General features: G+C 37.8%; 2 protein-coding genes across 2 annotated transcripts; both read left to right on the top strand.

The window, feature by feature from the left end:
• The first annotated feature begins 4,216 nt into the window (after positions 1 to 4,216).
• On the top strand, positions 4,217 to 14,696 carry ren (renin). Its single transcript, XM_062998600.1, has 9 exons — positions 4,217 to 4,275; positions 5,553 to 5,706; positions 6,683 to 6,806; positions 7,202 to 7,320; positions 7,423 to 7,619; positions 8,822 to 8,944; positions 11,409 to 11,553; positions 13,875 to 13,973; positions 14,313 to 14,696. The coding sequence occupies exons 1-9, from the start codon at positions 4,217 to 4,219 to the stop codon at positions 14,472 to 14,474; spliced, it is 1,182 nt and encodes a 393-aa protein (XP_062854670.1). The 3' UTR covers positions 14,475 to 14,696.
• Positions 14,697 to 17,294: 2,598 nt separating this feature from the next.
• On the top strand, positions 17,295 to 22,778 carry csf1b (colony stimulating factor 1b (macrophage)). The gene is made up of 7 exons (XM_062998814.1): positions 17,295 to 17,573; positions 17,885 to 17,998; positions 19,376 to 19,438; positions 19,869 to 20,039; positions 21,455 to 21,641; positions 22,322 to 22,458; positions 22,752 to 22,778. The coding sequence occupies exons 1-7, from the start codon at positions 17,523 to 17,525 to the stop codon at positions 22,776 to 22,778; spliced, it is 750 nt and encodes a 249-aa protein (XP_062854884.1). The 5' UTR covers positions 17,295 to 17,522.
• The last annotated feature ends 2,473 nt before the right edge of the window (positions 22,779 to 25,251 follow it).

The raw sequence follows: 25,251 nt of genomic DNA, 5'->3' as shown, positions 1-25,251 counted from the left end.
TGACGTTAAAATCCTAATAAATAAATAAATAAATAAACACTAATGGACGCCGTGTACGGAGGGTCACACCCCCATCAGCATCATTCCTCAGCCCTGTGCAGGCGCCATCAGTCAGCCAGCAGGGGCCGCAGTTGTACCAGTTATGAGGACCTATGATCCGACTGTCTACCCTCTAACCCACTCATCATAAGTATGCCAATCGTTGTTCATGCTGCCGCCCAACCCAGTCGGAAAAGTAGAGTCGAGAGGCGATGCGATGCATTCAGAACCCCAACTTTGGTGCACTAGCGTTTACATTTATAGTTAAAATATTTTTCACAATTCAGATTTTGTCACAGTACAAACCCTGGAAGCGATTATTGTTCAATGAGGTACTGTGAGTGAAAAACTCAAACACAATTCGTGTCTGTGTGGGTTTCCTCTGGGTGCGAGGGTTTCCTCCCACAGTCCATAGACATGCATGTGAGGTTGATTGGAGATACAAAATTGTCCATGACTTTGTTTGACATTAAAGACTTGCTCATGAATTACCTGTTCTGTCATGAATGTAACCAACGTGTGTAAAACATGACTTTAAAATCCTAATAAAATAAAAATAAATAAATTAAAAATGAATATACTACTAGTTTTACTATTATTGACTGTATGGTTTAAGACCTTTGTATCTGTCTGATGTTTTGTAACAATATAATTCGAGCATTACTCCCAGATAATCAGAAACAGGTCAGTTAAGTTTGTCTAAAGTAAAATTAAGCATCATTTGGTGTTGAGGAACGGATGGCACTAATTGTTGCAGTTTTGCAAAAGGGATTTTTGTCTATTTTTGTTAGATGCGAGACTAGCTGCTCAACAGTTTGTTGTCACCGTTGTCTGATTCTCTGGATGGTCCTTGTCATCACACAGAGACATAAACCGACATCCATTTTTCTTAGAAGCAAGCTGAACCAAGGACTCATCAGACCACAGCACACAATTCAACTGGCATTCAGACTTTCTGAGATGAGCTTGGGCCCAGAGACATCTGAGGTGTTTCTGCACAGAATTGATGTATGGCTTTCTCTTTGTGTAATAGAGTTTCTGGTTGCATTTCTTGATGCAGAGATGGACTTCATTCAGTGACAATGGTTTTCTGAAATACTCCCAGATACATGTGTCTATATTTATCACAATAGCATGACAGTTTCTCTTGCAGTGTAGTGAGCTCAAAGGTCATGCACATTTAATAGTGGTTTCCTGCTTTGTCTTACACAGACCTCTCCAGATTCCCTGAATCTTTTCACAATATTATGTACAATAGATGGTGCAATACTAAATTATGTGCAGTCTTGCATTGAGAAATGTTCTTTTTAGATTGATTGGCAATTCTTTCATCAAGTTCTCCTCACACATATGTGAGCCACGACCCATCATTGCTTGTAAAGATTGATCGTTTGGTGGATCCTTCTTTTATACCCAAACCTGTTACCAATTCACCAGTTTACTTTGGAGTATGTTGCAAGCATCACATTCTGAATGTGTTTCATTTTACAAAACGTCCCAACATTTTTGGAGATAGAGTTTGTATATGCACCACCTTGTGGTTGCTAAAAGTGAGTGCTCCCATCCTTCCAAACTTTCCCACCCATTAAAATGAGAACACGCACATCTGCAGGGGAAGAACATCACAAGACGCAAAGCAACCCAGAATGTTCATCATGTAAATTATGATGCTGGGAGTTCCCATGCCCACCAAACCCAGAGAGAAACAGTGAACCGAGAACAGTTAAACCAATGTAACCCTCAAGTGTGGGAAACTCAGTACCAGCCATCCACACAACCTTCAAGTTTAAAGGTCAAGGGTCTCATCATGCTGAATGCTTCTAACTGCTCTCATGATTTAGTTTAGGTCAGGCACGTCAGCACAACAAGTTAGATATGTGTTTTATATTGATAGTTAACCTAAATGTTTGGATGTGATATAAACAAGACATATGCTGGATGACGTGATTAATACGTGAATATGATATTTTCCTGGGAGATTTCAGACTCTCAGGTGCAAAATGAATTGAAATGTGATCTGTGATGTGTAATTGTCGTTATCTGTTTTATCTGTACACTTTTACTGCTGGTACACTACTCCAACATTTTCAAATAATTTAAATGGAAATAAATCAGCGTTCCTTAACCACTGGGCTGTGAAACACAAGTAGACCACAGCATATGCTTTAGTGGTTCCTATACAGACGCTCAGGAGAATCCAGTATATTTTAATTTTAAATAATTATTGTGTTAATATCAAACAAAGACTTTTTTCCAGTTAAATATAACTATAATATGACTATTTTTTCCAGTTAAATATGTTTTTTGTCTTTTACTGATTTTACTATTGAAAATATTATTTTTTACAGCACTTCATTTTTTCCAGTTGAATATGACTATAATATGACTACTTAATTTTTTTCCAGTTAAATATGACTATTTCTTTTGTCTTTCAGATTTTACTGTTGAAAAGATTAAAAGAAAATTAAGCTTTTATGTTTTAAAGGCTATAATATGACTATAATACTACTTTATTTTGTCAGTTAAATGACTATTTTATATATATATATATGTCTTATATATTTTACTGTTAAAATATTATTTTCACTACACTTCATGTTTTACTGTTGAAAATATTAAATGAAAATTAAGTCTTTATGTTTTTATTACTATAATATGACTATAATACTGCTTTATTTTTTCCCAGTTAAATATGACTATATTTTGTCTTTTAGATTTTACTGTTGAAAATATTATTCTCACTACACTTTCACTATACTTTATTTTTTACTGTTGAAAATATTAAAAGAAAATTTTATTTTTATGTTTTTCTGACTATAATATGACTACTTAATTTTTTCCAGTTAAATATGACTATATTTTGTCTTTTAGATTTTACTGTTGAAAATATTACTCACTACACTTTTACTACTTTATTTTTTTTCTTGTTAAAAATATGAAATGAAATTAGTTTTTATGACTATAATATGATTATAATAAGAATATGAATGAACTTTTTTTGAGTTTTTTTTGTGTTTTCTAGGTTTTGCTGTTAAAAATATTATTTTCACTACACATTATTTTTTTTACTGTTGAAAATGATTGTAATATGACTACTTTATTTTTTCCCAGTTGAATATGACTGTAATATAATTATAATATGACTACTTTAATTTATTTATCTTTATTTACTTCACTTTTTCCCTGTTGAATATGACTTATTAAAAGATTTTTATTTCACAAATGTTAAATTAATAGTCTAATTCAATCATATTTCTCAAAAAGTGCCTGAAGCAAAATCATAGCACTTATAGCAAAAGCAAAATCATTTTTTCTTTCTTCTTTTACTTTTTACGACATCCCAGTTTTAAATGACTTGATTGTTGAAATAGCAGAAAAGTGCAAACATCTCTGCTAAAACAACATCACTTCATTGTGGGAGCTAGACTAATGTTTTTTTTTTTCCAATCAGCATTTTTTGGTTTACATTAGCAATATACATATATAGTATGCAGTAATGGCATAGTGGCTATACTGTCGTACACATTTGACTCATTACACAATCAAATTTGCAATACAGATGTTTGGCAAATTAAATAAAAAAACCATTAAATAATGTCTTAGCAAGAAGGTCTATCACAGTAACCTAATGTTAGCTGATGATTAATTGTTTAATATAACAAGGGTTACATTCGCGTTGTATAACTTTGTTCCTGAAGCTTTCAATTTTACAAAATGTTTAAAAAATTTTATCACGTTCATTTTCTTTCTAAATGATTAAATGATTTAGTTTTCGTTTTCGTTTTTTTGTTTTGCGTCAAACATTGAAAAAATTCAGTTGAAATGTTGTGTAATGAACATAGATGAGCTGGTGTGTTATGTATTCCACAGAAATCTGAATGGTCCCCTGAAGGTTAAAAGGTCACTTAGCTGGGGAGTACTAAATCAGAAAAGGGACACGATTTCAGAAAGAGTAAGAGAGATGGTAGAAAGAGATAAATAGAGAGTGGACAGTAGAAAGAGGTTTAGTTTACTGTGTCAGTTATACAGTCATAATTTATGGTCAGCGGAAACTAGTATAAAATCTGACCAGGACGAACTCATTTTTAGTTAAGGGCTCTAAACAGACAGATATCACCCTTGTTTATATTACTGTTTAATATCTATTCTGTCAGTGCTTATTGAAGTATCTGGAGTGATGAAATACCTGGTGTTCTTTCTGCTGGGGCTGTCTGTGACTGTGCAGGCCTTACAGAGGTGTGTAAATATGTCTTAATTCTATAAAGAGTAGGTGATTACATAGGTTATGTGGGTTATAAGTGTGAAAGTGGCTGGATTGTTTTCCTTTGTTTTTATCCATTTAATAGCGAACTCAACAGGCGACAAACACTTGTCAATAATTTCTCTAAATGTTGTCTGTGTATAAAAAAGAACTCAATAATATTACTAATTCCTGTTCTAATTTGGAATTAGAAGCTACTAGAACATGGGTGACACTGTTTACAGTCAAGTACGCCATATAACACCTTTGTACAGCAATCTGTAAGTATTTGGCCATGTAAATCTTACTTCACTGTGAACAGTGTCACCTGTGTGTCCAGAAGCTAATATTGTAGGCAAAATCTAATATTGTTTACTATTTTTTATATGTTTGTTTACTATTTTTGTATTTTTTTGGTTCTTTCTTTCAGAGTAAGTTGGCAGTTTGGGTTTAATAATTATTTAATTTAACAATCATTAAATAAACCTAAACATTAGTAATTTGGATGTTTTGCCACAAAATGAAATGCTATTATTCATTAGTTTGCTGTATGTACAAACCCAGAAAAAGGTTCCAGAAATGTTAGAACAATATGTAAAATTCAGTATAAATGAGAGTAACTGACAAAAGTACAAATAAATCTCCAAGATTCCCAATGTTTTTACTGTAAATATAATTAAATGTAAAATTTGATGCCTGCAACACACTGCAGAATACCTACCTGCTTTTAATCAACCCTAACACTGCCATGTCACCCCACTGCTGTGCTCTTTTCAAAACTGTTATAATGACCCACCTCTTAACTACGTACAGAAAAGAATAAAGGAAAACTAAACCTACTAATGTCTCTATCTAGTATATTACTGTAATATATTAATATTGTAATTTTGTATATATTGTATAGGGGTGGCACGGTTGCATGTTCTCTCCGTTTGTGTGTAGGTTTCCTCCGGAAGCTCCGGTTTCCTCCCACAGTCCAAAGACATGCAGTCAGGTTAATTAGAGATACAAAATTGACCTAGGTGTGAGTGTGTGTGTTTGCCCTGTGATGGACTGGTGACCTGTCATTCTGTAAAGGTTTACAAAATCATTTTAAAGACTAAAAGACTTCAGTAAACAGTTTGATCCATTATCTCCAAACAGATCATTTCTACCAAATTACCTTTGTCAAGGTACTACACTAACTCTAGTTCAAATATGGTAAAACACGTAGCCACAGGATTCATATTACACATGAATTATATATGTTAAGCTTTTCTTTATGATGTTGTAGGATCAGCCTGAGGAAAATGCCTTCTTTTCGAGAGACACTTAAAGAGATGGGAGTCACACCAGCCCAGATGTTTGCTGAACTTGCACTGAAATCGGATGAAAGCGCTTCACTTTGTAATGGAACAGCGCCAACACCTCTAACCAACTATCTAGATGTGAGAAGCTACTATTGTTGTTTAATGTGGTGCAGAAATATCAAAATGGGAGGATTTTTTCCTATTTGTAGCACTTTGCAGTTCTACAATTACTGACTGTAGTTCATCTGTTTCTCTACATTTTTTAACCTGCTTTTACTCTGTTCTTCAATGGTCAGGACCCACACAGGACCACCACAGAGCAGGTATTATTTGGGTGGTGGATCATTCTCGGCACTGCAGTGACATGGTATGAGTGGATCAGACACAGCAATGCTGCTGGAGTTTTTAAATACCGTGTCCACTCACTGTCCATTCTATTAGACACTCCTACCTAGTTGCTTCACCTTGTAAATGTAAAGTCAGAGACGATCGCTCATCTATTGCTGCTGTTTGAGTTGGTCATCTTCTAGACCTTCATCAGTGGTCACAGGACGCTGCCCACAGGGCGCTGTTGGCTAGATGTTTTTTTTTGTTGGTGGACTATTCTCAGTCCAGCAGTGACAGTGAGGTGTTTAAAAACTCCATCAGCATTGCTGTGTCTTATCCACTCATACCAGCACAACATCAACACACCACCACCATGTCAGTTTCACTGCAGTGCTGAGAATGACCCACCACCTAAATAATACCTGCTCTGTAGTGGTCCTGAGAGAGTCCTGACCATTGAAGAACAGCATGAAAGGAGGCTAACAAGAGAGAAATAGATGGACTACAGTCAGTAATTGTAGCACTACAAAGTGCTTTTATATGGTAAGTGGGGCTGATAAAAAGGACAGTGAGTGTAGAAACAGGGAGGTGGTTTTAATGTTAAGGCTGATCGGTGTATATGTATAATTTAACAGCTTCAAATTGAGAACCCCTGTTAGAGATGGTGCACAGCTAAGAACTGGTCCTGTGCAGCCCTTAGAATGACTGACAAATGATTTCATATTTTACCCACATGGATGACTAAAACCTTTCACTTCCAGATGTTTTTTTGTTTACTTCCTCTCAGACTCAGTACTTTGGGGAGATCAGTATCGGTTCTCCAGCACAGATGTTCAATGTTGTGTTTGATACGGGTTCTGCCAACCTATGGGTTCCTTCTCAGAGATGCTCCCCACTTTACACAGCCTGCTGTGAGTGAATAAAACACCACACTGTTACACATACACTACATGGCAAAAGTAAGTGGACAACTGACCCATCTCTTTTCAGCACTCACTAACAGCCTCCACTATTCTGGGAAAGATTCCAGAAGATTTTGGAATGTGATTTGAGCCCATTTAGTTTTAGTCATGCTGTGTCACAAAGGTGGAGGCATACAATGTAATTAATGTAATTGATTGTACACGCATGTAAGCAATGGGTGTGGCTGAAAAACCTGAACTCAGTAATAAGGAGGTGTGTCCACATACTTTTGGCCATTTAGTGTGTTACATCTGTAATTGGAAATATTTAACCACTTTTACTTTGAAAAGGCATTATGGTAATGTTTATAGAACATTTGCTCTTAATTTGTTTTCTTTGATAGTCACCCACAACAGGTACGATTCCTCCAAATCTCACACGCATGTTTACAATGGAACAGGATTCTCCATCCAGTATGCTACCGGAAACGTCAGAGGATTTCTGAGTGAGGATGTAGTCATGGTGGGTATAGAATAGCAATTAGATATAATTAAATCATCAACCTGTCATAGTAATCATAACTAAACTCACAGATAATCATACATAATATCTCTGATATTTCAGGTGGGTGGTATCCCAGTGGTTCAAGTGTTCGCGGAGGCCACCGCTTTGCCAGCCATACCTTTTATCTTTGCAAAGTTTGATGGGGTACTGGGAATGGGCTATCCAGAGGCAGCTATCGATGGTATCACACCAGTGTTTGATCGCATCATGTCTCAGGGTGTGCTGAAAGAGGACATCTTCTCTGTTTACTACAGCAGGTGGGTATGATACAGTCACACTGAAAGCTAAAGACAGATAGATACTTAAATGCCATTAAACTGAAAAGATTGAAAAACTGAAAAGTCATAAACCAGGGTACAAAGGTTGAATGTCTCCCTATTTTTTAATCATGTCCACTTCCTCTATGCCCCCCTTTGCATTGTCAGTCTCCACCTTAAATAGGACATCCATGCTTGTAGACTAGCACCTGTGAAACCATTGGGCCAGTTTCACCACCAGTCATAACACACACAAAGGAACATGCTATACCTTCAAAATTCCTATTTCAGTGCCTTCTCCAGACTGTAGGAGTCACTGTTGCATTGACAGTAAGATGAATCCTCCCACAATTTGGCAGAGCACATGACCATTCACTGAATCTCAGACACGAGTATCAGTGTTGAGGGGCTGGTGTATAAGACAAACTCACTCACTCACTTTCTTAAGTGCTTATCCAATAAGGGTCGTGGCCCTGGACAGGGCGCCAGTCCATCGCAGGGCAGACACACACACAGACACACACACAGACACACACACAGACACACACAGACAGACACACACACACAGACACACACACAGACACACACGCACACAGACACACACAGACACACACAGACACACAGACACACACACACACACACACACACACACGGCAATTTAGTGTCTCCAATTAACCTGACTGCACGTTTTTGGACTGTGGGAGGAAACCCATGCAGACATGGGGAGAACATGCAAACTCCACACAGAAAGGACCCAGATCGCCCCGCCTGGGGATCAAACCAAGGACCTTCTTGCTGTGAGGCGACAGTGCTACCCGCTGTGCCGCCCTATAAGACAAACAGTTACTTAAAATAAAAATTGTATAATGTACTTAAAAAAGACATAAATAATCTAATCTTTATAAGTCTTGATTAGGTGGGTGAGTTTACTTGGTAACAACAGAAGCGCTATGGCTGTTAAAGTCGTAAATTGGGTGGGGGGCAATTTCCTATTAATGTCAATATTTTTAAAAAGCATGTCCAACACGCTCGGGGTCAGATATCTACATACTTTCGGCTTTAACCAAATTTAAAAATACACAACATTTGAATTAATAATCTACAGTACATTAATAAAATGACTTGGTCTATAAATGACATTACATCTTGTGATTGTGAAACAAGTTACATTTCTAAACTATAATCATGTATTTATGTACCAGGGATCCAAAACGCATCCCAGGAGGAGAGCTGGTGTTGGGTGGTACAGATTCCAATTACTACACAGGATCCTTCAACTACGTCAGTACCAAGGGCAAAGGCAAGTGGGAGGTCACCATGAAAGGGTAAGAACACTGTCATTATCATTATAATTAAAGATCTGTAATTTTATTAATAATAACCAGTCAAATAAAGAAGTACTTTTATTTAGGCTATTACATGAGCTTAAAGACCACTAATAGCAGAGTCAACACTGTGTCCAAATAGGATCTTGCCGATTTACCTGCAGATCACCAGCAGTCAGGTAGTTAGCATATAGTCTGCTTTTTTAAAGTCCGACCAGGGGTCCCAGATCTGTCCCGTAGTCACAATCTTAAAAATGACAGTGTAAGAAGTGGTTATTTGCAGGAGCTTCTATAAAGAACCACTTTTGGTACTTCAAAGAACCTTTTTTGGTGTTAATTAGTTCATTGTAACAACAATAACAATATTCCACATTACTATGTGCCTCACAATACACAATACTGCCTTTTGTAGGTTAAAAGTAGCATCAATACACTACTGTTAACCAGCAGCATGCTGCATCAGACTAATTAAATAAGATGATCCTCAAATAGAAAGATCATTTAACCACAAATCATCCCCAGCCAGTCAGAACAACTTGCTTTCAGACAAAAGGAGGGCAAGACAGAAGCCAGCAGTCACCTAAAAGAGTTATAGTATGACCTGAAAGCAACCGGAACAACAGTTGCACCAAGCACAATAAGCAATAACACTAATGTCAATATTTCTGTTCTTACACACCAAACAAAAATGTGCCTGCAAGACTAATTTAATCCAGGAATTGAAGACAATTTGCAAGGAGTGAGCCAAAATTGAACCACAATGCTGCAAGAAGCTACCTTTTTTCTCAGCATAAACAGTATTACTATTATACAGCACAAACAATAATGTTGTTAATATTTGATATTTCCTTTTTCCCCAATCAATTTGTTTTTAAGTGTAGCTTTGTTTATTCTTATAAATACATACTTTTAAAGTCCAAAGAATTTGTGTGTACATACTGCAATATTCAAGAGGCTTTACTGTTAATTCAGCTATATACAAGTACATAGTAAAATAGCATAACATTCCTCCAAGACCAGGGTGCAACACAGAATGCAATTGCAAACAAGACAGTCTACACAATGCAGATAAAAACAGTACAATAAATACAAAGGAAGCACATTTCGGACCTACAAAAGTAAGGGGGATGGGACCAACAGTGTGTTGTTGGCTAGCAACAGTCTAAGGTTTATTATTACTATTATTGATAACCAGAGCCGTAGATAGAGAGAGTTGCGACACTCCTTGATCTCGCCGCTACGCGGTCACGTGGTTCATGTAACCCTCAATAGTTCCAAACAAACCCGGCGCTGTCATGTTCTCAAATGGGACAGGCAGCAGTAAATGAAATATTAAACGGCAAATAATAAACATTTGTACAATTTCTGGGTATTTTCAACTGCGTTTACATTTACTGCATCTGCTTTAATGTCAATTTGGTATATAAAGTGGAAGATTGATGTTTATAATGACTTGTTAATAGGTCGTTCTTGTTAACACACAGTACATTATAATAGCATACATTACATAATGCGATATCATTAAGTAGTAGAGACAATATACAGTATAGACATTAAAGTTTTTTATGTTTTGTTTTTTGCATAAACTAATCTCCCTTCACTTTCCTGAGGATTCATAATAATAATCATTTTGGCTAAACACTAAGTCATGTGCTGGATTCATAAGGTTTACCTGCACTGAATGAACAGATTGATAAACACATTACCGTACCAAAAACATTATAGTGCAGGTACATGAAAAAGCATTCATTCATCTCTTATTTCATGAGTGATTAATAATTGATTCCTACATGTAATACATTAATGAATTCATTATGAATATGCACTAGTTCATTTTGTCTAATGTAAGTGGTGGACAAGGTACACAAACCATGTAGTTGAGTTAAAGTAGAGATATCCAAGGTAACATATTACTCCAGTAAAAGTAGTAGTAAAAGTAAAAATACTCTTTACCTCCACTAAAGTACTAAACTAAATTTACCTTCAAATGTACTTAAGTATGAAAGTAAAAGTATAATGATTTATTGTGGTTCTAATGTTTTATGATCATTTCTGTAACAAGACTCTTGATTAATCAACTCATTTTAGGTGAAAAGACTCGTGTGTCATTAATTAAGCTTAACTGACTAAGCTAAATTGGGTTATACCTATTAATTAAGATAAACATGTAACATTTAGTGCTGAGCAAATGCTAAACAATAACAGTATTAAGTATATTAATGACATTAAATTCATAATTTTTTTAAAACAAAGCAACATACAGCTAAAAATGTTTGATAAGTAGTGGAAATGAATGGGGCTCTATGGGTTGTTTGGAACTATACAGAGCTCCACAACCCGGAAGCTGCGCAGAAAAAATGTCCCGCCCCCTTTCCAACGGTTCCCTATGGGAGTGTCGCCACTCTGTTCTCTCTACCGCTCTGTTGATAACCATTAACAGATTGTATTTGTATCTGTGTTCCAGTGTGTCAGTGGGTGCAGATACTTTGCTCTGTGCAAAAGGCTGCTCTGCTGTGATTGACACAGGCTCCTCCTTTATCACTGGTCCTGCCTCCTCTGTGTCCATTATGATGAAGGCGATTGGCGCTGTGGAGCTGGCAGAGGGAGGTGTAAGTTCTGTTTTGTTCAGCGCATTCAAATCTTTCTGTGTTATTTTGTCTCACTCTTTTCTCACACGCTGATTCACTTCCACGGAAGAATCTGGTCTGTTTCTTTATAAAACCCACTTCCCAAAAAATTGAAAATGCCATAAATGTTAAAAATATTCTTATTCTATATTTGGTAGCTGAAACACATTCCAAAAAAGTTGGAACTGTGGGACGTTTACCACAATGTAATAGTTTAGGAACTGAGGACACCTGTTGTTAAATGGGAAATGCTTTTTATAAAATTTCAGCTGCTTAAAAGTCCGGGGCCTTCATAACCTCATAATGCTTTTTTTATTTTTTATTGGCGACATACAGTATCTGGACTGCAGGCGGAAGAATCTAGCACCTGCACCCTCTTACTAAAAAGCATGCAGAGCATTAAAAAAAAATGCAAGAATAGATATGAATTTCTTTTTTTATTTAATATACACATGATCAGGTTCAGGTGGTGCTGTGGTCTAATGTGCTAGCCCATCACAGAGATCTCAAGCTCTTGTGTTTGGATCCCAGGTGGCACTATCTTTTGTTTACTATTTTAATTAGTCTTCCGCTGATGGGTGATCCATTTATCCTGCTCCACCTGGGAGGCGCCCAGGTGGCACTATCAACCGGGCCAGGCACTCAGACAGAGAAATAAGGTCAATAAAGAAATAGACTTTGGTGCCTGTACTAGTAATGGATGATCTGGAGGGCATAGTGGGTCTGTATGTGATACTGCTCTCTGTGAGACTCCACTGCTGGCAGATGAAAAGATGAGGATAGTAACTTTGCACATGTCAAAGAGGGCTAGTGATAGTCTCAGCACTCCTGGGCCAGTGGCAAGATTTCAAAAGAGGGGGCATTGGAGGTGACTAAATGAAAAAAAAATACACATGATCTGCTTGCATGGCCAGTTACATAAAACTGCCCCAATTTTTGGTTTATACAAAAAAATAAATGATACACTTTTATGTAATTAACTCTTACTATAAAAATCTTACATTCATTTCCCCCTGGACAGCACAAATCCATAAAGAAACTGCTGCTTTAAGAAAAAAAGAAAAGGCATCTAGTTCAAATTTTCTGCTCTGGAGAAATGTATACAAATCCAGCGCTTACTGACAAAGTGAAAGTGGCTACCAAAGACTACCAGAACTCCACAGAGACGATGGTTTAACAAATATTTATGATACAGCTGCCACTTGGAGACCACTTACAAATAAAATCAGTGTCAAAAACCACATAACTCTGTAAAATCTGCCTTCTCCTATCTGTTTAATCTGACTGTGGTTTTCTTTTACTGGAAATGTTTTACTTTTTATAAAAACACTACAGCATTCCAGGAAAACCAGCGTTTTATTATTTACAATTAATTTACATTGTTTTATTTACTTCTTACTGGCTAAATCCAGGGTGCTTTATTATTCTAGAGTGTGACCCCTTATTGGGGCCAAAGAGATTAACAGTCGCACTCCAAAACGAACACATGGAGTCATGCATGCACAAACACAGATATAGACACTGATATAGGCAAGTCTATTAAAAACAATCAAATTGCCTCTGAATCTGTTATCTCATTCATTCTTCCTTGCTTCTGCTGTAAGTTTATAGTGCCCATAATCTTTGGTACTCACGTTTCCAGTTGCCACAGTTTGAAAACTCAGCATAAACAAATGTGAGCTTGGATAATAGTAATCAAATAATTTACTGTGTATACAAAAAATCTACAGATATTTAGCCTAGCTTATACAGCAATTAGGCCTAACATTATGACCACCTTCCTAATATTGTGTTGGTCCCCCTTTTGCAGCCCCTTACGCAACAAACTGTGATTCTGACACCTTTGTATCAGAACCAGCATTAACTTCTTCAGCAATTTGAGCTACAGTAGCTCGTCTGTTGGATCGGACCACACGTGCATCAAAGAGCCTTGGCCACTCATGACCCTGTCGCCGGTTTACCACTGTTCCTTCCTTGGACCACGTTTGATAGATACTGACCACTGCAGACCGGGAACACCCCACAAGAGCTGCAGTTTTGGAGATGCTCTGACCCAGTCGTATCATGTTCCTATGTGCATGCCCTCGCTGGCTGGTAAAAAAAGAGCCATATGGTTTTACGCAGATAGTGGTAGTAATGCTGGTCAGTGCTCTTCCTCAGCCAGCATAGACGTCATGCATGAGGTGGATGCAAAGAATGAGAATTTGATATGTCTAAATTATTTAAAAGTTCTCTTTTTGCAGCAGCTTCTTAATGAATACACATTTTGTGCATAGCCTGTTCCTAACTCTGTTCCTCTTTAGTATACAGTGAACTGTGACCTGGTGAGCTCGCTACCCAGCGTGATCTTTCAGCTTGGTGATCAGGAGTACCCGCTCACACAGGAGGACTACATTCTCTGGGTAAGATGACATCAGACTCACATATTGGGTGGCACAGTGGCTCGGTGGGTAGTACTGTCGCCTCACAGCAAGAAGGTTACTATTCTGTACGGAGTTTGCATGTTCTCCCCTTGTCCATGTGGGTTTTCTCCAGTAGCTCCGGTTTCCTCTCACAGTCCAAAAACATACAGTGAGAATAATTGGAGATGGTCTGGCGCCCTGTCCAGAGTGTTTCTATGTGCCTTGTGCCCATTGAGAGCTTGGATAGGCTCCCGCACTATTTATCTCTACCTTATGTATTTTATTATAAAGAACCAGAACTACCCCTGTCCCACCATCTTTTCTGTTTTCTACCTATAGCAGTCACAGTTTGGGGAGGACATCTGCATGGTGACCTTCAGAGCGCTAGATATTCCACCTCCTACCGGTCCAGTCTGGATACTGGGAGCTAATTTTATTGCCAGATACTACACCGCATTTGATCGCAAGAACAACCGCATTGGATTTGCTCAAGCAGTGTGATGCTCTCTAGAGCCCTCATGACCCATGACTCTATTTCTACCTATGACTGTGACATGAAATAATTACAAATAAAATAATTAGACACTTCTTTGTAAGTAAAATACTGTAAACCATTTGCTATACTTCTGACCTACTTCACATCACTATTGATATTATCTGTTGAATACTCTAATACACTGATCAGCCATAACATTAAAAGCACCTCCTTGTTTCTTCACACACTGTCCATTTTATCAGCTGCATTTACCATACAGAAGCACTTTGTAGTTGTACAATTACTGACTGTAGCCCATCTGTTTCTCTGCATGCCACCACCACCATGTCAGTGTCACTGCAGTGCTGAGAATGATCCACCACCTAAATAATACCTGCTCTGTAGTGGGCTTGAGAGAGTCCTGACCATTGAAGAACAGCATGAAAGGGGGCTAACAAAGTATGCAGAGATACAGATGGACTACAGTCAGTAATTGTAGAACTACAAAGTGCTTCTATATGGTAAGTGGAGCTGATAAAATGGACAGTGATTGTAGAAACAAGGAGGTGGTTTTAATGTTATGACTGATCAGTGTATATATTTTACATTCTGATTTATACTGCATATATATTTAATATGTACTGTATGAATGAACATGTATGTAGACATTGAACAAGGTAGAGGGTAACACCGGCAACAATTGCACTTTTGTTGCAATATTACTATTATAATCTTCTGTATATTGTAAGTATGTATGAGACAGACTGTGTTGTGTGTGGCAAGCTCACTGATTAAAAGAAAGCTAAATGTTTTAATGTTTTAAATGTCTTTTTATATAATAAAACCTTCCTGTAATCCTTAAATAGACTGAATATTGGCGACTTTAATCTCTTGAGCTTAAACCTCACATGTTCAGCTATTTACTATTTTATTTATGCATTTTCTCACAATTTAGTGTAGTTAATTTGTCTTCCACTGCTGAGGGATCCCTGATTGCAGACGAGGTGGGTATATTGCTGCTCGCGCCTCTTCCAACCCTCGCGCAGCCATTAGCGGAACTCTTTTTGACCCAGGCACTCTACACAGGTGCCTCTCTATCTGCCAATAAGGGTCCTTACACAGCGTTTGAAGACCCCACCCACATAGTCCTGTCATCCCCCCTAGCAGAACCGTGTCTGCTGCAGGCACTGCCAATTATGCCTGCTAGATGGTGCCCAACCAACTGGTGGCAACGCCGAGTTTCGAACCGAGGAGTTCAGAATCTCTGTGCTGGTGTGCTAGCGGAACATTCAGCTGCACCACCTGGGCGCCTTTAGGCCGATCAATTTAATGTATGGATTAAAACAATAGTATTATTTAAGGCAAAGCTCCTCTCAAGAGCTAAATATAATTGAAATGTAATTGTTTCCTCTTTTGTTGACCTGCATGTGCTGGAATACAATTATACAATATGTGTAAACAATTAAATACATGTGTTAAAATAATTATAGCTCATTTTTACAGTAATAAAGTAGAATAACAGACTGATAGGATGGCCAAGAAGGTTGTGGTGGGGTTTGCAAAATTTTTAGCCCTTTAATTAGGGGTCAAGAGGGGTTAAAAGGTTACAAACTGCTGCCATACAAAATATGTACCTTAATAAGTGATTTTAATAAGATAAAAGCTGCCTCATGAATTTAGCCTTATGCTACCCTGAGATATGAGGTAGCTGAGGGTCACAGGTCTTCTCATCATGAACAAAAGCAGGAAAGACAACTCATCACAGAATGTTCCTGAAATAACCAGATTTGCTAGGATTTAAAATATGGCCAATTAAAATAAATTGATCAAACATGTAAGAGATTTGGATTGTGTATTTGTTTGCTCACACTGTCCATGTTGCTTTAATGACAAACAAATAAGAACATAGGACATGATATTTACATATATATATTAATATATGCTGAATGCGATGCTTATGAAAATCTACTGGAATGTACTGGAACGATCCCCTTTGGGAATCATTGAAAACTCATGATGAAGTGACCTGTCATGTGCATCACCAGCACTTTCAACACATCCTTCCATTGTCCTGTAGTGACAGTTTTACTCTGAAACTAACAAAAATACAGAAAGTGAAAGTTTGTATATTTATCAATTTCAGCAGTTAGTGAAAATTATCTTACAAAATAATTAATAACCAAACCAAACCAAATCAAACAAAAATGGTTCAAAACAAGTTTATTTTAATGCAAATTTACAGTTACTTTATATTTATGTATATGGACTTAAAAAACAATACAATGAAAATGTTTTAGAAATGTTAACCCACTATTTGTATCAGTTGTATTTACTTTTAACTTTAAGATATTCTTAATATATTATTTAAGCAATGGTGCATACAGCTGTAGAATTTACCATTTTTACAGTTTGCTGCAGAGTTTTTGGCAATGCCAGTCATTGGGGTCTATTCTTCTTCTCTAACTGTAAAGCACATGCCAAAGAGGTAGGAAGAAAGAAAAAAAAGAAAGAAAGAAAGAAAAAAGAAAGAAAAAAAAGAAAAGAAAGAAAGAAAGAAAAAAGAAAGAAAAAAAAAAGAAAGAAAAAAGAAAGAAAGAAAGAAAGAAAAAAGAAAAAAGAAAGAAAGCAAGAAAAGAAAGAAAGAAAGAAAGTAAAAAAGAAAGAAAGAAAGTAAAAAAGAAAGAAAGAAAGAAAAAGAAGAAAGAAAAAAAAGAAAGAAAGAAAAAAACAAAAAAGAAAGAAAGAAAGAAAAAGAAGAAAGAAAAAAAGAAAGAAAGAAAAAAAAGAAAAAAGAAAGAAAAAAAGAAAGAAAAAAAAGAGAAGAGGGGATATTCAGTAAGGTGGGAGTGTACAAACTAAAAGCAGAGCAGACAGTGCAGGTCAGAGACAGAAGCAGGATTGACTGTGTGAGGGTGTGAGGGTGTAAGACCTTTCAGTCCTTGTAGTGGTGCTGCTTCTCTGGATTTTGGAATTAAAACTTTTGGACTAACTGGAGGCTTCACCTTGTTTCCATTTTGCATCCAATCTGCTCAGATGCATCTCAGTGAGGAATGTAACCTTCCCTTGCTACATCCATGAGCCAGATGATTCACTACAGCCAAGTCCACGTTCTTCACCCAATACAGGTAAGTATGGAGGGTTTCTGAAAGGAATGAAAGCCTTAAGTATGAGAACAGATGTTGACCAGGCATTATGGGGCATTATTATACTAGAGAGAAATGGCTGGGGATCCTTATGTATCTCTTGTTTAGCAGTGGTTTCCCCCTTGATATGTTAAATTCCATTTTGCCTCATCTTTTTAGTTTGGAACACTGTACTAAATTAATGTACCAATGAAATATGGTTGTCTGGGCAATTAACTGCCATGCGACACGTGATTTGTGTTGGATTTGGTGTAGATACCGTATTTATGTGAGTGCTTGTGTATCATCTCCAGGTGAAGAGTGTGTGTGTCTTCCTGCTCTTCTATGTTCCTGTTTATATGATGGATGTCCCTGGACACTGCAGGCACTCCATAACCAAAGATCACCTTCTACAGATCAGACACTTGGTGAGGAAGCTTTCAGATGTTGTATGCGTTTTACTCTGCTTAAAGTGAAAGCTAGTTAACAAGTTAGTATGTGTTGTAAAAATTTCGTACGGGGTTATTCAAAAAGTTTCCGCACTTTTATATTTTGGTTGGAAACAGTGAGGATGGGAGGAGTAGTAATTGATCGTGTCTGAGAGACTAAGAGAGCTTATAGTCCGGATTTAGCACCATCTGATTTCCACCTTTTTTGGACGCATAAAAAAGTTTTAAGGGGAAGAAGATTTTCATGTGATGATGATATGAAAGCAGTGGTGCATCAGTGGCTACGCGCTCAACTTTATATATAAAATACAATATGGAGACAATTTAATTCACTAATACACTGATCAGCCGTAACATTAAAACCACCTCCTTGTTTCTACACACACTGTCCACTTTATCAGCTCCATTTACCATATAGAAGCAATTTGTAGTTCTACAATTACTGACTGTAGTCCCTCTTTTCACCCTGTTCTTCAATGGTCAGGACCCCACAGGACAACCACAGAGCAGGTATGATTTGGGTGGTGGATCATTCTCAGCACTGCAGTGACACTGACATGGTGGTGGTGTGTTAGTGTGTGTTGTGCTGGTATGAGTGGATCAGACACAGCAGCGCTGCTGGAGTTTTTAAACACCTCACTGTCACTGCTGGATTGAGAATAGTCCACCAATCAAAAATATCCAGCCAACAGCACCCTGTGGGCAGCGTCCTCTGACCCCTGATGAAGGTCTAGAAGATGACCAACTCAAACAGCAGCAATAGACGAGCGATCGTCTCCGACTTTACATCTACAAGGTGGACCAACAAGGTAGGAGTGTCTAATAGAGTGGACACGGTATTTAAAAACTCCAGCAGCGCTGCTGTGTCTGATCCACTCATACCAGCACAACACACACTAACACACCACCACCATGTCAGTGTCACTGCAGTGCTGAGAATCATCCACCACCTAAATAATACCTGCTCTGTGGTGGTCCTGTGGGGGTCCTGACCATTGGAGAACAGAGTGAAAGCAGGCTAAAAAGTATGTAGATAAACAGATGGACAACAGTCAGTAATTGTAGAACTACAAAGTGCTTCTATATGGTAAGTGGAGCTGATGAAATGGACAGTGAGTGTAGAAATAAGGAGGTGGTTTTAATGTTATGGCTGATCAGTGTATGTTCCAAAGTTGTGTACACTTCCTCTAATTATTAAGATCATATGTTTCAGTCATAAAAGCAATCATATAAAAGAAACTCTATGCATACTATGGATAAAAGCAATACCTGTAGTACTCCACATGGTCATTTCATAACAATGTGAGTGTAAACAACAGATAAATGCTAATGACTAATATTCACATTGTTTCTCAGATTAATAACCAGCTGTGGAACGGATGTAGAATAACCTACACGTTCATTGAGAGGAAAAATCTGGTAAGTTGCTTATATTGTGAGCTGTCTCTGTCTGTTCTTGGCAATGTGGCCAAATCCAACAATAATTAGGCCACTGAGCTGTTTTGCCAAAGACTGACATGTTATACATGTTCCTTATAAGTGTATGTAAACTTTTAACTGTACATGTATAAATTCAGGCAGAAGTAAATTATGCTAGTCCAGAGTGCGAATCCCCAGTGCTGCTATTGGCCGATCAGGCATCTACATATAGACATGATTGGTGTCTGAGGGAAGATGGGTGAGACCCCGCAGTGGATTGGTGTCCTGTCCGGGCTGTGTTACTACATTGCACCCAGTAATTTTGGGGGAAATCGGACCAATTGTGACCATGACCAGGATAAAGTAATGTCATATTACACAGCATTAGTAAGCAAACGCAAAGTCCTAACAGCTTGTACGTCTGTTCCAGAGTTCAGCTTGTTATGTGAAGGTGGCATTGCCACGAGTGCTGGATTTACTAAGTACCCACTTCAAATACACCCAAGGCTCAGACAGTGCCCAGTCAGTCCTCTCTTTACAGAACCTAATCTTCAACATCTACTCACAGAAATGTGTCCCAGGCTTAAGCGAGGAACTTGAGGTGGGTACGATGCGTCTTCTCAACAATACAATCACTATTTACGTCTTGATGCATGCTCGATAATCCAGGTACACTTGGATGAGTGACGAAACGTATCATATCTGTTGCACCCACGAACAAGGTCCTAAAATAGAAAAAAGTACCTGTATTCTGATATCCTGTTGGGATAAAGGCATATAACACAACATAAACAAATGCAGGGTACATTGAGTTCCCAGAAGTGGTCTAAACCACTGAAACTCTGGTTCACTGCCCAAACAACTCACCACCTACAATGGCCACACGATCAATCAGAGCTACTTTATTCAACAAAACGACCTCAAGCATTCACAACAAAAAATATTATTTACATTCTCATGTTTACGGCAAACCACTTGTTTATTGTTCCTTGATCCACAGTGGTTACACCGAAACATTTGCAACCATGCTAGTATTCAACACCCTGGAGAATGGAAGATATTTTATAGCCACCACAGTTAAAAACAACAATGCCGTTTAGAGATTCACAAACAGTGAAATATATTTAGTTTGCTAAATTTGAAATGTGAAGAAAATGTTTATCTTGTGGCATTTCTAACAGTTGGTTGTAGAAGCGGGACCAATGCATTTGTTGAGTTCTAAGGGTTCTCCATCTTTATATCTTTATATCGGCAAAGAATTTCTAGATATTATTAGCTTTTTTGTTAAATCAATGGCATGGCAACAGCATACATGCCTTTGTCAGCTATTAATGTATACCAATAATAGCTAATGTCATAGGCTGCATGGCTTTGGATAGGACATAAGCCTAACGGTACTAAGCATTTCACTATTTGGACGTCTTATGGACTAGATAGACAGATGGATGGATGGATGGAAAGCTGGATAGATAGATAGATAGATAGATGGATGGACAGACAGATAGGTACTTTAGTTATCCCAAGGGAAATGATTGGCCTCCAATAGTTGAACAAGCAAAAGAAGAAGAACTAATACAAATACAAATAAAATAAGTAGGGTGTAGCGAATATACAACATGCATATATACAGTATACGATATGTAAAAAAGAATGTGCAATGTGCATCTGGCATAATAATAATAGAAGCAGCAGTGTATCTATTCTTATAAACAATATATACAGATATATAAGTATAACATGCCAGACTTCAAACCCATTCAACTGTGGAAAGTTCCAAAACAGGTGCTGTTGTACAGTCCTACACTGCCCATGTCTGAACCTTTTTGGAATGTTGCAGGCATCAAACTGGGAATTAGTATACATTTCTTTAAAAAAAATCTTAATTTAGCTGTTTTTGATTATGTAACAAACCATTTATACAATAGTTTCCTGGTTGTAATTGTATTGTACTTATACTTTCCAAGCTGTTTTGGAATTATGTTAGTACTTCAGTTGGCTTTCATCTGTCATCTGTAGGAGATCCCGGTGGCATTTCTAAGGCAATTCACTGACTCTTCAGTTCAAGCACTGGAAAGAGCTGAAGAGGTTTTGGAGATCTACTTGCAGCTTATCACACAAAAACATACAACTATGGACTGGAGCTGCGCTGTGGACCACAGCACCCATACATCTACTGCTATTATAGAGCTGCCTACCACCACAGGTACCGACACAGCTTCTGTTGTTTATGGGTTATATCAGATGTGTTTAATCGTAGTAGGATGAAGGATCAGTGTGGTGGCAGGTTTTTATACCAACCAACCAATTAACCAACCAACAAAGAGAACACGTTATTCCATCGTTTAATTATTTGGTCTTGGCCTTCAAACCAAAGATGTTGGTTGTTAGGTTGTTAGGTGAAGCTCTTGCCTGACTGGTCTAAAAGCCTGGAGCCACATTGGCCCTTTGTAAATATCATACTCATGTTAAACATTAACATTTAATAGCATCATTTTAAAGAATCTGTTTACATTTGGGGCAATAACCTTAAGTACACAAAAGTATGTGGACACCTGATTATGAGCTTATTCGACATCCTATTCCAAAACCACATTCATATGCAGTTGCAGTCCATCCTACCTTAGTGGCTATAACAGCTTTAACAGGTTTGCAACTACTGTTCCAATCCATCTCAAAAATGTTCAGGCTTTGTGTGTGCAGTTCCTCCTCACCAAAATAATCAAAACGTCTTTTCGGACCTTGCCTAGCCCTTCCCAAACAGTTCCCACCAAATCAGAAGCATATACACCTGTTAGCAATAGACTCAGTCACATTCACATTCTTTCACAGGTCATATAGACAGACATACAATTAATCACTGTGACTAAGATGTATTTGTTTTAGAAGCCAAACTGGGAATACTGGGACAGAATCACCAGGACTCTTTTGGTCTGAGCTTCTACAGGCCAGGTTTCATAGTGCTAGCAGTGAGTGGAGGAATTCTCCTGCTTCTTACAGTCTCTTGCCTGATACACAGTAAGGTAGGTCATATGCATTGTGTGAATGTCATAGATTTGTACTCATGTTATTATAAAGGGTCTAAATACCATGTGTACCAAAAATGTGATGTCAAGGGATATTTATAAATAAACGTTATATTGTATTGTGCACTTAGAGGTGCAGTATGTAATGTGGGTGTTCAAACCCCTCTCTGGTAGAAATGTGTTACTGCTTCGAATTCCTCAACTATGCAGATTAATCTGATGGTAGCAAATAACACCTGACTGTGGTGTCAGTGTATTCAGTTAAACGCCTTTCTGTTTGTGTGTGCCAGTCCAGCCCTTACCTGATGTTTCTGTAGATTCAAAGTGTTCAACATATGGGAGGTCTGTTGCTTTAATGGACAGATGATTCGTAGTCTTCCGTCATTCTCATTGAACCAGGCCCAAACTAATTAAAAGTCGGAGCTAACCAATTCATATGAGTTTTCCAGTCACCTACAATCCAGTAACAGTAGCACTTGGCCCAATGATGAGCTGGTGATAAAAAAAGGTCCTGTTCTCCATGTGGGTGTCCTTCCGGCCCACCTCTCAAAAAAACAGCCAATAGGTAGAATGACTGGTTCCCATCAAGCTTTCGTCCTGCAATTTGAGGGAGCTTTTCCTTGCCACTTTCACCCTCGGCTTGCTCAACAGGGTTTTTTGGTCTGTCAGTCCTGAATTCTGTAAAGTTGCTTCAAGGTTGCAATGTCTATTGTAAAAAGCACTGTACAAATACATTGGACTTGAATTGCTTTAAATTGTCCATAGTTGCGGTAATTGTGAGTATTCGATGGTCTGAGATCAATTAAGCACTGTCTCGTCTGTCCTGGACTGGTTTGCATCCAGTCTTTCTGTAGGCCCTGGACCCAATACAACCCAAACAGGATAAAACAACCAATTCTTTGCATTGCCTCAGACATAGCCATTTACGTCTGTGTAGACAGTCGACTAGCGGCACAGCTCTAGTGTAAACACAGATCTCAGCAGTGGTGTGCAAAGGTAATATCTGGTCACTGCACCACCCAAGTGATTGATAATAAAGATATATAAATAAACATTTACATTATATATAAACATATAATTAATTTTACTTTTTATTAATTATTCAAACCTATTCAAGAAAGGTTTTGAAAATTTCAATGTTGACTATTGTTCATACATCATCCATCTATAAACTGTCCATTATGACCCACCTTCCTTCAACTGCATCATCACACCAGTCTAAAGAGTATATAATACAAAATAGCAACTGACCATCAAATTGTGGAGCACATATGCACAACTTATCGACAATATAAGCTACTTTTTTATAGTAAAATACTGAAGCTTTCATGTGTTTTTCCTTTCCAACAGAGATTTCGTCCACTTCACACACAATCTCTGGATTCTGAAAGCTGGTAATTCTGTCCTACACCAATTTATACATTTATTCTTGTTCACAAGCCACTCAAGTATGGTCAGTTTTTCGATGGGCCCAAATGCCATCCACAAAACACTAGGTGCAAGCTTGCCAATGCACTCATAAAAGAGTGCATAATTTGGTAGGTGGGACTGGCATAATCAGAGAAAATCCAGAGAGAATTTTTCACCCACTACCTAAATGCATGCCAGAGGGTGGACTGTCTGATATAAATTGTACCAAAATGTAAAAAGACCTAAATGTATTCCTACATTGTCACCCTTTGTGGTTCCAAAGGGCTCTCGAAGATTTGGAATGTATATATAAATTTTATAGAATTCATTTAAAGAGGAAAAGTTAAACAGTATTGTTGGATGAAAAGGTTCTGATTCATCCCAAATCGAGATCCTCTGACAAAACTAAGTTGCAGAATGACTATGGAAGTTGCTTAGTTGATTTTATAGATGTGTTAGCAATTAGTGTGGTTGAAACACCTGAACTCGATATTTAAAAGGGCTATCACAAACTTTTGGCCATATAGTGTATTTGATTGTCAAAGTGCAAAAATCCAAAACAAAAATTGTAATAGCAGTTCAGAAACTGCCATGAATGGATTTTAAGCCTATTAATCTCAGTCATCGATCTCAGTACTCTGTCTTGTTTTTTTATAGGCTGGATGTCATTCCACTGAGCGACCTCAGAAAACCTCTCAGCATTTAATGTAATGGATCTGAGGACTCCCCACAAAGTACTTTGTATATTCAAGATCACATGTTAATGGACAATGTACAGTCTCCCTTTGACATGTGAGGGTTAGGAGGGAAAAAGGACTGCAAATACCCCCCCAACCAGTTACTACCAATTTTTAACACACAAAACACACACAGTGCACTAATAGCAGACATCCTTAATACACAGGTATTCATAACACACTTCTGCACGAATATTTAAATGTTAAGTTATCTTTTCATTTTCATCTTATACCACCACGGTTTCTCCAGAAATCACTGGGTGGAGTGAAGTAAAGCACCCAGACAGAACGCCAAGCTATTGCAGGCCCTCGGTTATTTTCGTCCCCCTCAGACATAGCCAATCATGTCTATTTGTGGATGTCCAGCAGTAGTGGAATGGCATTATTTACTGCTTGGAGCATGCATGGTAGATTAATAAAACATGTTATGCACTTATAACTATCACAGCACATCACACATTTATTACATAGCTAATAATTATGCTGGCTCACTACTGCTATAATGCAGGGTTTACATCCCAAGTTGTGCTATCGTCCAGTTGGGCGTCTACAGACAGACATGACTGGCGAAGTCTAAAGAGGATGGGAATGACTGTGACCCAATGATGGACTGGAATTCTGTATGGGTCACTTTATTGCTTCT

Source organism: Trichomycterus rosablanca, chromosome 7, assembly GCF_030014385.1.
Source record: "Trichomycterus rosablanca isolate fTriRos1 chromosome 7, fTriRos1.hap1, whole genome shotgun sequence".
NCBI classification, from domain to species: domain Eukaryota; kingdom Metazoa; phylum Chordata; class Actinopteri; order Siluriformes; family Trichomycteridae; genus Trichomycterus; species Trichomycterus rosablanca.
Note: the sequence above shows the minus strand (reverse complement) of the source record. Positions and strands in the feature narration are given on the sequence as shown.